This window comes from Ovis canadensis, chromosome 14 (genome assembly GCF_042477335.2).
Source record: "Ovis canadensis isolate MfBH-ARS-UI-01 breed Bighorn chromosome 14, ARS-UI_OviCan_v2, whole genome shotgun sequence".
NCBI classification, from domain to species: domain Eukaryota; kingdom Metazoa; phylum Chordata; class Mammalia; order Artiodactyla; family Bovidae; genus Ovis; species Ovis canadensis.
The window spans coordinates 63,146,000-63,158,804 of NC_091258.1; the positions used below are offsets into that span (position 1 = coordinate 63,146,000).

The 12,805-nt window shown below is 41.4% G+C and overlaps 1 protein-coding gene across 1 annotated transcript in view; it reads right to left on the reverse strand.

Annotated features, from left to right (window-relative positions):
• Positions 1 to 3,500: 3,500 nt before the first annotated feature.
• LOC138419540 (cytochrome P450 2B4-like) overlaps positions 3,501 to 12,805 on the reverse strand; it is a 31,122-nt gene continuing 21,817 nt past the window's right edge. Inside the window, 2 exon segments of the mRNA XM_069552417.1 lie at positions 3,501 to 3,757; positions 10,276 to 10,417. Of these exon segments, the coding sequence (XP_069408518.1) occupies positions 3,501 to 3,757; positions 10,276 to 10,417 (399 nt within the window).

Below are 12,805 nucleotides of genomic sequence, written 5' to 3' on the forward strand. Positions count from 1 at the left end.
TTTTGGGGCTCCAAAATCACTGTGGATGGTGATTGCAGCCATGAAATTAAAAGATGTTTACTCCTTGGAAGGAAAGTTATGACCAACCTAGATAGCATATTCAAAAGCAGAGACATTACTTTGCCAACAAAGGTCTGTCTAGTCAAGGCTATGGTTTTTCCAGTGGTCATGTATGGATGTGAGAGTTGGACTGTGAAGAAAGCTGAGCTTTGAAGAATTGATGCTTTTGAACTGTGTTGTTGAAGAAGACTCTTTGAGAGTCCCTTGGACTGCAAGGAGATCCAACCAGTCCATCCTAAAGGAGATCAGTCCTGGGTGTTCATTGGAAGGACTAATGCTAAAGCTGAAACTCCAATACTTTGGCCGCCTTGGCGAAGAGTTGACTCATTTGAAAAGACCCTGATGCTAGGAGGGATTGAGGGCAGGAGGAGAAGGGGACGACAGAGGATGAGATGGCTGGATGGTATCACTGACTCTATGGGCATGAGTTTGAGTAGACTCCGGGAGTTGGTGATGGACAGGGAGGCCTGGTGTGCTGCGATTCATGGGGTGGCAAAGAGTCGGACACGACTGAGTGACTGACTGACTGACTGACTGACTGACTGAACAAACAATCCCAGAATCTCAATTGCCTACAAGAGCTAAGCATATTTCTTGGTCGCATTTATTTTTATGGGAAGTCAACAAGAGATTCTACTGCACGTCTTCTTCATTTGGGGACTCAGCGGAAGAGACAGGCTCTATTGGGGATTTTGCTTGTCTAGCAACAGAGTTAAAAGAGGGATGATGGCAGACTATGCAATGGCTCTTACAGCTTTCACTGTGATAACACTCAACACTTCTGCTTGTATTCCATTGGCCAAAGTAAGTCATATGTCCAAGCTGGACATCTGTAGCATGGGAAATATAGTCTATCTGTAGGGGGAGTAAGGGCACCCCAGCCCTGGGGTCCAACACAGGGAAGACAAGTCCCCTTAGCTGGTTTGAAAACCGGCAGGGCTCACCAGAGGGCTATAAGACTTTGCTCTTAAAGAGCATGCATGGTTGGGTTGCTTACTCCCAATCACAGCACTAGGTTATATGGAAGAATGCAGAAGCTATCTGGAAGATAGAATAATGGAAAGCATCCAATCAGGACAGCAATAAGAAAAACAAAATTTTAAAAAAGAGGATAGTTTAAGATAGCTCTGGGACATCAAGCATACTAACATTCACATAATAGAGGTCCCATAAGGAGAAGAGAGAGAGAAAGGGGTAGAATGTCTTTGATAGCATTGTAGTGGAAAACTTCCAGAAGCTGAGGAAGGAAACAGATTTCCAAGTACAGGAAGCATGGAGAGTCCCAAAGAAGATGAACCCAAAGAAATCCACACCAAGATGTATCATAGTTAAAATGGCAAAATTAAAGAATTTTCAAGGCAGAAAGAGAAGAACAAAAAGTCACAAGAGACTTTAAGACTATCAGTTGATTTTTCTGCAGATTTTTTGCAGGCCAGAAGGAAATGATGTGCTATGGTCAAAGTGCTGAAGGGAAAACACTGCAGCCTAGGATACTCTGCCCAGTAAGGTATCACTCAGAGTTGAAGGAGAGATAAAGAGTGTTGCAGACAAGCAAAAAAGGAAGAGTTCATCAATACTAAACTGAACTTTCAAGAAGCATTAAAGGGTCTTAAGTGAAAAAGAAAAGGTTACAACAGAGTAACTTTTTATAGGAAGTAAGAATTTAAAAGGAAGGAAAAAAATCTGACTAGTAAAAGCTGTGGATCAACCACTTAAGTAAGCTAGTATTATAAAAAGGTTAGAAGACAAAACCTGTAAAACTAACTCTAACTACAATAAAGAGTTAAGAGATAGATATCAAGATGTAAAAATATGGCATGAAAAATGTAAAATGTGAAGAAAGGGAGTAAAAAAGGTAGATTTTTTAGACTGCAAAAGGACGTAAATGACTTAAATATAAACATTTAAGTCATTTTTTAAATGTAAATATAAATAAACTTAATTATCAGTTTGAAATAAGTATATATAGATATGTCAACATATAGGAACTCCATGATAACAATAAATTAAAAGTCTATATTAGATACAAAAAAAAAAAAACCTAGAAAGAAAGGAATATAAGCACAACCCAAAAGAAAATCATCAAACCAAAAGGGAAGAGATTGAAAGGTGAAGAACACCTTCCTTCCATTACCCTGATAGAGAGTAAAACAAAAATAGGGCATCCCTGTTCTCGAATGTTCCTAGCAGCTCCATTTACAACACCCAAAAGGTGGACGCAACCCACATGTCAATAAACTGATGAATGAATACAGAAAATACACATTGTATGGTATTTCCACACAATGGAATACTATTTGGCCATAAAATGAATGATGTACTGATACCTGCTACAATATGGTTCAATCCTGATAACATTAAGCTAAATGAAAGACCCAGAGACAATCACTTACTGTATGATGCTATTTATTTGAAATTTCCAGAATAGGTAAATTCATGTGAAAAAAAAGCACACTAACGGTTGTTGGGGGTCAGTGGGAGGAGCGAACTGGAGACTGACGTATTTTAGCAGGATGGAGTTTTGTTATGGGATGATGAAAATGTTTTGAAATAGATGGAATTGATCCTTACACAATATTATGATTGGACTAAGTGCCATTGAAATGTACACCTTAAAATAGCTGTGGTTAATGTTACAATATGCAAATTTTACCTAAAAAGAGAGAGAGAGAGAGGCAGCACAGATAGCCTTTGTCCAGAAAGAACAGAACTTTATTTTGGTTTCACTGATTTTGGAGGATAAGATCAGAGAGGTAAAAGAGCTATTTTGGAGTTATGCAGTGCAGAAGTTGAGGGCGGAATTAGTCATTTTAATTCAACGGAGGAGGAGGGCAGGGGTATGCAGAGTAGATGGAGACAAGGGAAGGGAGGCAGGAGATCTGGTGCTGATGCTGCTGTTCTGGGTAAGCTTGGCTCTAAATCTTGCCCTTCTCTGGGGCCTTAGTTACCCTAACTGTTCTAGGGATGGTGGTAACACTAAGTTATTGAAGGTAATTCTTTTTTAGAAAATTTTATTTATTTGTTTGTTTTTGGCTGCACTTGGATCTTTGTTGCAGCATGTGGGCTTTCTCTTTAGTTGTGGCAATTGGAGACTACTCTCTAATTGCATTGCTCGAGTTTCTCATTGAGGTGGCCTCTCTTGTTGCGGAGCACAGGCTCTAGAGCAAGGGCTTCAGCACTTGTGACACACAGGCCCAGTTGCCTCGTGGCATGTGGAATCTTTCCAAATCAGGAACTGAATCTATGTCCTCTGCACTGGTAGGTGGATTTTTTACCACTGGACCACCAGGGAAGTCCAGCCCATATTTCTTGACCCTGAAATATCCTCAGTCAACAGTGCAGGCCATCTAGCGATAAGTGGCGACTACAGCAGGATGGATAGAGAGACCACAAAAGGGACTTTCCACAGGAGAAAGTGAGCAGGGTGGAGCCTGCACATGTTAATTCTGGACAGAGGCAGGGGCTGGATGCAAGGACTCAGAGGACATCTGTGCTTCTTCTTGCCCTCCCCCTCCTCTGCGGGGTAGGAAGCGGACCTGGAACAAAGGGGGTGGTCTCCCCAGCCCGTTCTCCCTGGGCATGAGGTCGATGTCTTCAGGGGCCTTGGGAGACCCCAAAGAGAAGTTCTGCAGCAGAGTGGTCAAGAAGAGGAAGAGCTCTGAGGGGGCCAAGCTCTCACCCAGACAGAGGCGTTTTCCTGAGGGTGTAAGGGAGGGAGTATCATTGGAGGATAAGATCAGAGAGGTTAAGGGAGCTATTTTGGAGTCACACAGCACAGAAGTTGAGGGCTGAATAAGCTATTTCAACTTAAAGAAGGAGGAGGGCAGGAGTGTACAAAGTAGATGGTGATAAGCAAAAAGTAAAAGTTTATCAACATGAAGCTGAACTTGAGAACACTTGGTTGCCCCACTCCCCGAAACCCCAGGATATTTGCATGTTCATTTACATAGATTTACATGCGAGGTGTTTTGATCCTATTCTTGTCCTCAGTACCAACAACACCAACAACATTAGTAGGGGCTGAGAGTGGGGGCGGGCATAGAGTGAGCTGTGTTCGCACATTTCTATCTCAGTTATATTTCAGTTCTGCCTCCTCTGGGATTATCCAGTACAGTGCCCTCCTCTGTCCCTCCTGGTGTGTCTCTGGTTAAGTATACTGTCAACTAAGCCAATTTATGAGAAAAAAAATGTGAAAACGCTGGAGAAATCTGTGGCAGTATGCTCTAGGGATGAGGACCATGAGAGAGGGATTCAGGGGAGCTGAAACTTCTGGCCTGTCCTGGAGCAGGCGGGCACCTGGCTGATCAAATATCGACCTACATCTGATCATTTGCTCTAAACCTCTCAGTGTCTGCGCTGTTCTGGCCACCTTGACCCTCCTCCCAGCCCCCTGGTCCTGCCCACGATCAGCAGCCAACAAAGCCAGCCTCCCAGACCCAATCCCCACGCCCCAACCTGTGGAGGTTCTGACTGGCCATGCCCACTTAATGCTTATAAAGACTTGAATAGCACTCTGTCCACCTTCGCCCCCGTTTTTCTGACTCTTATAACACCTACTCATATCTTCCTGCACGATGAAGTTGACCACCACAAACTGTCCCATCGAGGTGGAGCCCTGAGTATCCACTGACTTCAGCACAGGCTGTGTCCACTGGAATAACCAAGGGTGAGGCCAGCGTGTCCCTGGGCTGGGCTAGAGTTTCCACTATATCCTATTGACCTGCAGTCTCATGGGAAGGAAAGGAGCCCAGAGAGCTGCCTTGTGTGTGTGGCTAAGTTCACTATGCTTCATAAGTATTCATAGATCATCTCTGGGTGTATAATATCTCAGAAACATTGAACTTGGATGGGGTTTTCTTAGTCCCGTGAAGTGAGGGCTAAACTTATGCGTGTCACGCTGTTTTCCCTGTGTCTTCATGTTTCAGGATAGAATCCCCGTTAACTCCCTTTTCTACATGACTGTGATGGTCTGGGATGGGCATGTTGCATGATCAGGAAAACAATCTTTTGGCTCTAAGTTGCTGAAATGTTCAGAGAGTTTATCACACCTTAGCCCTGCCCTGACCTCCGTAGATCATGACTCTATACAGGGGCTTGGGCAAGTCCCCTGAACCCTGAGCCTCTCTTTTTCCAATTCTACAAGACAGAGAATGAGTCAACACTCAGACATCAAAGGAGAAAAGCAATTTGATCATCTTGACAGGAGCTGAAAAGATTATTAATACTCAATATAACATCCTGATCAAATTTTTCAAAAAATAAAAGCTTGTTGTAAAATAGAGATTAAAAAGATCTTTCCTTAATTTCATTTAGAGTTGAGAAATATTGGGACCTTCTCTGGCAGTCCAGTGGTTAGTACTCTGCATTTTCACTGCAGAGGACCCATGTTCAATTCCCAGTCAGAGATCTAAGAGCCCACAAAATGTGCGTTGTGGCCAAAAAAAGAGAATAGAATTGAGAAAATATATGGTAGGATCACTGACTCAATGGACATGAGTTTGAGCAAACTCTGGGAGATAGTGAAGGACAGGGAAGCCTGGCATGATGCAGTTCATGGGGTCACAAAAAGTCAGACATGACTTATTGACTGAATAACAAAATATGTTAGAATAGCCATAAAATATCTGGAATAGATCATAGCCATCATTAAGCTTAAGAGAGAAAATAAAAATATTCTCCTTAAAGTTAGAAGTCACTACTTTTGCTGTCACTACTATTACTTCACATGATTCCAGAGGTGCTAGCTCATGATATTCGGGAAAACATGTGACTTTAACACAAGAAACAAAAAGTCAAAATATCATCATTTGCAGATGCTAACACCAATTATTTGGAAAACCCAAGAGAATGAAAAATGGTTAGTTGTAAAAGTAATATAAGGAAATTGTCTGGTTTTGACAGAAATATACATTTCAAAATACCAGTGGATTTTTGATATACCTATTCTAATATACCTACTCTAAAAATTTAAAATACTACATCAAAAAATTGCTGTGAACTTAATCATGTCCTTTCAGAATTTATATGTTGCAGCCCCTAACTCCCAATGCAATGGTATTTAGAGAAAGGATCTTAGAAAGTAATTGGGTTGATCTTTTCTTTTTGGCCACCCCTCACGGCACGTGACATCTTAGCTCCCGGACCAGGGATGGAATCCATGCCCGCTGCAGTGGTAGTCCGGGGTCTTAACCACTTGACCACCAGCAAAGTCTGGTTATTAGCTTTGCATACATGTTTGCTAAGTCACTTCTGTTGTGTTGGACTGTTTGCGACCTATGGGCTGTAGCCTGCCAGGCTCCTCTGTCCATGGGATTCTCCAGGCAAGAATACTGGAGTGGGTTGCCATGGCCTCCTCCTAGGGATCTTCCCAACCCAAGGATCGAATCTATTTGTGTCTTTTACCTCTCCTGCATTGGCAGGCAAGTTCTTTACCACTAGCACCACCTGAGAAGCCCATAAGGTTTAGATAAGTTCATTAGAAAAGCTCCTTAATAGCCAAAGCAATCTTGAGAAAGAAGAATGGAACTGGAGGAATCAACTTGCCTGACTTCAGGCTCTACTACAAAGCCACAGTCATCAAGACAGTATGGTACTGGCACAAAGACAGACATATAGATCAATGGAACAAAATAGAAAGCCCAGAGATAAATCCACACACATATGGACACCTTATCTTTGACAAAGGAGGCAAGAATATACAATGGAGTAAAGACAATCTCTTTAACAAGTGGTGCTGGGAAAACTGGTCAACCACTTGTAAAAGAATGAAACTAGATCACTTTCTAACACCGCACACAAAAATAAACTCAAAATGGATTAAAGATCTAAATGTAAGATCAGAAACTATAAAACTCCTAGAGGAGAACATAGGCAAAACACTCTCAGACATAAATCACAGCAGGATCCTCTATGATCCACCTCCCAGAATGCTGGAAATAAAAGCAAAAATAAACAAATGGGATCTAATTAAAATTAAAAGCTTCTGCACAACAAAGGAAAATATAAGCAAGGTGAAAAGACAGCCTTCTGAATGGGAGAAAATAATAGCTAATGAAGCAACTGACAAACAACTAATCTCAAAAATAAACAAGCAACTTCTGCAGATCAACTCCAGAAAAATAAACGACCCTATCAAAAAATGGGCCAAAGAACTAAATAGACATTTCTCCAAAGAAGACACACGGATGGCTAACAAACACATGAAAAGATGCTCAACATCACTCATTATTAGAGAAATGCAAATCAAAACCACAATGAGGTACCACTTCACACCAGTCAGAATGGCTGCGATCCAAAAATCTGCAAGCAATAAATGCTGGAGAGGGTGTGGAGAAAAGGGAACCCTCCTACACTGTTGGTGGGAATGCAAACTAGTACAGCCACTATGGAGAACAGTGTGGAGATTCCTCAAAAAATTGCAAATAGAACTACCTTATGACCCAGCAATCCCACTTCTGGGCATACACACCGAGGAAACCAGAATTGAAAGAGACACATGTACCCCAATGTTCATCGCAGCACTGTTTATAATAGCCAGGACATGGAAACAACCTAGATGTCCATCAGCAGATGAATGGATAAGAAAGCTGTGGTACATATACACAATGGAGTATTACTCAGCGGTTAAAAAGAATTCATTTGAATCAGTTCTGATGAGATGGATGAAACTGGAGCCGATTATACAGAGTGAAGTAAGCCAGAAAGAAAAACACCAATACAGTATACTAACACATATATATGGAATTTAGGAAGATGGCAATGACGACCCTGTATGCAAGACAGGGAAAGAGACACAGATGTGTATAACGGACTTTTGGACTCAGAGGGAGAGGGAGAGGGTGGGATGATTTGGGAGAATGACATTCTAACATGTATACTATCATGTGAATTGAATCGCCAGTCTATGTCTGACGCAGGATGCAGCATGCTTGGGGCTGGTGCATGGGGATGACCCAGAAAGATGTTATGGGGAGGGAGGTGGGAGGGGGGTTCATGTTTGGGAATGCATGTAAGAATTAAAGATTTTAAAATGTAAAAAATAAAAAACTAAAAATAAAAAAAAAAACAAAAACAAAAAAAAAATAAAAAAAAAAAGAAAAAAAAGAAAAGCTCCTTAGGCCTCCATGAGGGAATAGTGTTCTTTTTTGTTTGTTTAAAAATTATACCGTTTTGTATTCTCTAAACTTTCAACAATACATTAGCTTTATAATCAGAAGAAAAAGGTACTAAAGAGGAAGAAAGGAAGGAAGGAATGGAGGGAGGCAAGGAGAAAGAATGCTCTCATGTGGTAAAAACAATTCCAAGGGATTGAGTTCTTATAAGAAGAGGAAGTGATACCAGAGCCCTCACTCTACCGCGTGAGGTCACAGCAAGACGGCGGCTGTGTGTGAGCTGGAAGACAGACCCCACGAGAACTTGACCATGCTGGCTCTCTGAGAGCAGACCTCCAGCCTCCAGAAATATGAGGAGATGAATTTCTGTTGTGTAAGCCACCCAGTCTACAGCCTTTTATTATGGCAGCCTGAGCTGACAAAGAGGTTCTATCAGCAATAGCAACAATCTCTTCTTGTGTTTCTTAGGAATAAATCTAGCTAGAAGTATTCAAAACCTAGTTTAAAAAAAAATTCAACTGATATAGAGGTGATTCAAAGAAATGCTGTCTTCTTGACTGTGTGTGTGCTCAGTCCTGTCCAACTTTTTGTGAGTCCACGGACTGTAGCTTGCCAGGCTCTTCTGTCCATGGAGTTTCCCAGGCAAGAATACTGGAGTGGGTTACCATCTCTTCCTCCAGGGGATCTTCCCAACCAAGGAATTGAACCCATGTCTCCTGCATTGGCAGGCATATTATTTACCACTGAGCCACCTGGGAAGCCCTTCTTCTTGACTGGGCTGTCAAAGTTTTTTGAATTTGTAAAGCTGTCAAAGTTATTCAATGTAAACTACAAATTCAGGTTAATCTTAATAAAATTCCAGGGGGAGTTTTTGAGACTTTGACATAATAATTCCAAAGCATACTTGGAAGAAAAACAAAATATATTAAAAAATAACCATAAAACTATCTATAGAAGAAGAGTAATACAGAGAGACTAGCAATTGTAAAATATTAAAACATATTTCTTGGGTAGAAATGGTCAAGCAGTATTATATAGCTAGAAAGACAGATCAGTAAATGAACCAGATTTATATCTACTCAGATTGAAATTTTTTAGATATGATAAATTTCAAGTCAGTAACTAAAAGTTGAATTATTTTATAGATGGTTGAATTAGGTTGTTGTATAGTTGCTCAGTCGTGTCTGACTCTTTTGTGACCCCATAGCCTGTAGCCCACCAGGCTCCTCTGTCCTTGGGATTTCCCAGGCAAGAATACTGGAGTGAGTTGCCCTTTCCTTCTCCAGGGGATATTCCTGACCCAGGGATTGAACCTGTGTCTCCTGCATTGGCAGGTGGATTTCTTATCACTGAACCACATGGGAAATCTGATTGGATCAGGACACACATGCAAATCCAAGAACGAATATTCCTTTAATCTCTGTTCTTTAAGTGCCTTCTGAACCTCACGCTAGTCCATGGCTTGGATTAACAACTGACAAACAAGGAATAAATCACTGAATCTTCCTTCTTTTATCTTCCTTTCTTTTTGCTATTCTTTCATTTTCTTACCTATTGTCTATGTATCTATCTGTGTATCCATGTATGTACCTATTTATCTACCTATCTATCCATCTAAACCTTTGTGTTTGTATACATGCTAAAAAAAGGACATCCTCTGTTATTAATAAGTGTGGTTGAGTGGTAAGTTACAGGTGATTTTCAAATTGAATTTTATTCTTTCTTGCTTTGTATAAAGTAGAAAAATGATGGTTATTTTCATTTTCAGAGAACATGTGAAAAATGCCCTTCCCTGATTTCAGCACATAACAGGTGCTTGGTAATGGATCACTTATTTGTCTGTTATTTTGAGTGTGCAAGTGCGTGTCTGTGCTGTCACTTTATCTCTATCACTGAGTCTCCATCTTCCTCTTCCATCGTACCTCATCTCTTCTTTTCCCCTTCACACTATCTTTGTTTCTGTAGATGTCTTTCTCTATCCTTCAGAATTGTCATTTTTTCCCAGAAACGTTCACCTGGTGTTTGGAGTTGGATCAAGAAAGAGAGTCACACACAGAGCGTGAGTGAGCAGGCATTTTCATGGGGAAGAAAGAGCATGATTTACCCATGGAGAATGGGATGAAGACTTCTGGCTTCTTGAAGTTGCCCTGTGCATCCAGGAAGTGGCCAGGATAGAAGGCATTTGGCTTCTCAAAGTGGCGTGGGTCATGGAGGGCAGAGCTCAGGTTGGGGTACACGGTAAAGCCCTAAGAGGATGTTAAAAACAAGTGGAATCATCAGTTCATCAGTTCAATCGCTCAGTGGTGTCTGACTCTCTGTGACCCCATGGACATTAGGGCCTCCTTGTCCATAACCAACCCCCAGAGTTTAATCAAACTCACCTCTATTGAGTTGGTGATGCTTTTCAACCATCTCATCTTCTGTCGTCCCCTTCTCCTTCCGCCCTCAATCTTTGCCAGCATCAGGGTCTTTTCCAACGAGTCACCTCTTAGCATCAGATGGCCAAAGTATTAGAGTTTCAGCTTCAACATCAGTCTTCCAATGAACACTCAGGACTGATTTCCCTTAGGATGGACTGGTTGAATCGCCTTTGCAGTCCAAGGGACTCTCAAGACTCTTCTTCAACACCACGGTTCAAAAGCATCAATTCTTTGGTGCTCAGCTTTCTTTATAGTCCTACTCTCACATGCATACATGACTACTGGAAAAACTGTAGCTTTGACCAGATGGACCTTTGTTGACAAAGTAATGTCTCTGCTTTTTAATATGCTGCCTAGGTTGGTCATGACCTAAATCAAATCCCTTATGATTATGCAGTGGAAGTGAGAAATAGATTTAAGGGCCTATATCTGATAAATGGAGTGCCTGATGAACTATGGCATGAGGTTTATGACACTGTACTAGGAGACAGGGATCAAGACCATCTCCATGGAAAAGAAATGCAAAAAAGCAAAATGGCTGTCTGTGGAAGCCTTACAAATAGCTGTGAAAAGAAGAGAAGCAAAAAGGCAAGGAGAAAAGGAAAGATGTAAGCATCTGAATGCAGAGTTCCAAAGAATAGCAAGGAGAGATAAGAAAGCCTTCTTCAGCGATCAATGCAAAGAAATAGCGGAAAACAATAGAATGGGAAAGACTAGAGATCTCTTCAAGAAAATTAGAGATACCAAGGGAACATTTCATGCAAAGATGGGCTCAATAAAGGACAGAAATGGTATCGACCTAACAGAAGCAGAAGATATTAAGAAGATGTGGCAAGAATACACGGAAGAACTGTACAAAAAGGATCTTCACGACCTGGATAATCACGATGGTGTGATCACTCATCTAGAAACAGACATCTTGGAATGTGAAGTCAAGTGGGCCTTAGAAAGCATCACTACGAACAAAGCTAGTGGAGGTGATGGAATTCCAGTGGAGCTATTTCAAATCCTGAAAGATGATGCTGTGAAATTGTTGCACTCAATATGCCAGCAAATTTGGAAAACTCAGCAGTGGCCTCAGGACTGGAAAAGGTCAGTTTTCATTCCAATCCCAAAGAAAGGCAATGCCAAAGAATGCTCAAACTACCGCACAATTGCACTCATCTCACACACTAGCAAAGTAATGCTCAAAATTCTCCCAGCCAGGCTTTAGCAATACGTGAACTGTAAACTTCCAGATGCTCAAGCTGGTTTTAGAAAAGGCAGAGGAACCAGAGATCAAATTGCCAACATCTGCTGGATCATGGAAAAAGCAAGAGAGTTCCAGAAAAACATCTATTTCTGCTTTATTGATTATGCCAAAGCCTTTGACTGTGTGGATCACAATAAACTGTGGAAAATTCTTCAAGAGATGGGAATTCCAGACCACCTGACCTGCCTCTTGAGAAATCTGTATGCAGGCCAGGAAGCAACAGTTAGAACTGGACATGGAACAACAGACTGGTTCCAAATAGGAAAAAGAGTATGTCAAGGCTGTATATTGTCACCCTGCTTATTTAACTTCTATGCAGAGTACATCATGAGAAACGCTGGACTGGAAGAAACACAAGCTGGAGTCAAGATTGCTGGGAGAAATATCAATAACCTCAGATATGCAGATGACACCACCCTTATGGCAGAAAGTGAAGAGGAGCTAAAAAGCCTCTTGATGAAAGTGAAAGAGGAGAGTGAAATAGTTGGCTTAAAGCTCAACATTCAGAAAACGAAGATCATGGCACCTGGTCCCATCACTTCATGGGAAATAGATGGGGAAACAGTGGAAACAGTGTCAGACTTTATTTTTTGGGGCTCCAAAATCACTGCGGATGGTGATTGCAGCCATGAAATTAAAAGACGCTTACTCCTTGGAAGAAAAGTTATGACCAACCTAGATAGCATATTCAAAAGCAGAGACATTACTTTGCTGACTAAGGTCCATCTAGTCAAGGCTATGGTTTTTCCAGTAGTCATGTATGGATGTGAGAGTTGGACTGTGAAGAATGCTGAGCACTGAAGAATTGATGCTTTTGAACTGTGGTGTTGGAGAAGACTGTTGAGAGTCCCTTGGACTGCAAGGAGATCCAACGAGTCCATTCTGAAGGAGATCAACCCTGGGATTTCTTTGGAAGGAATGATGCTAAAGCTGAAACTCCAGTACTTTGGTCACCTCATGTG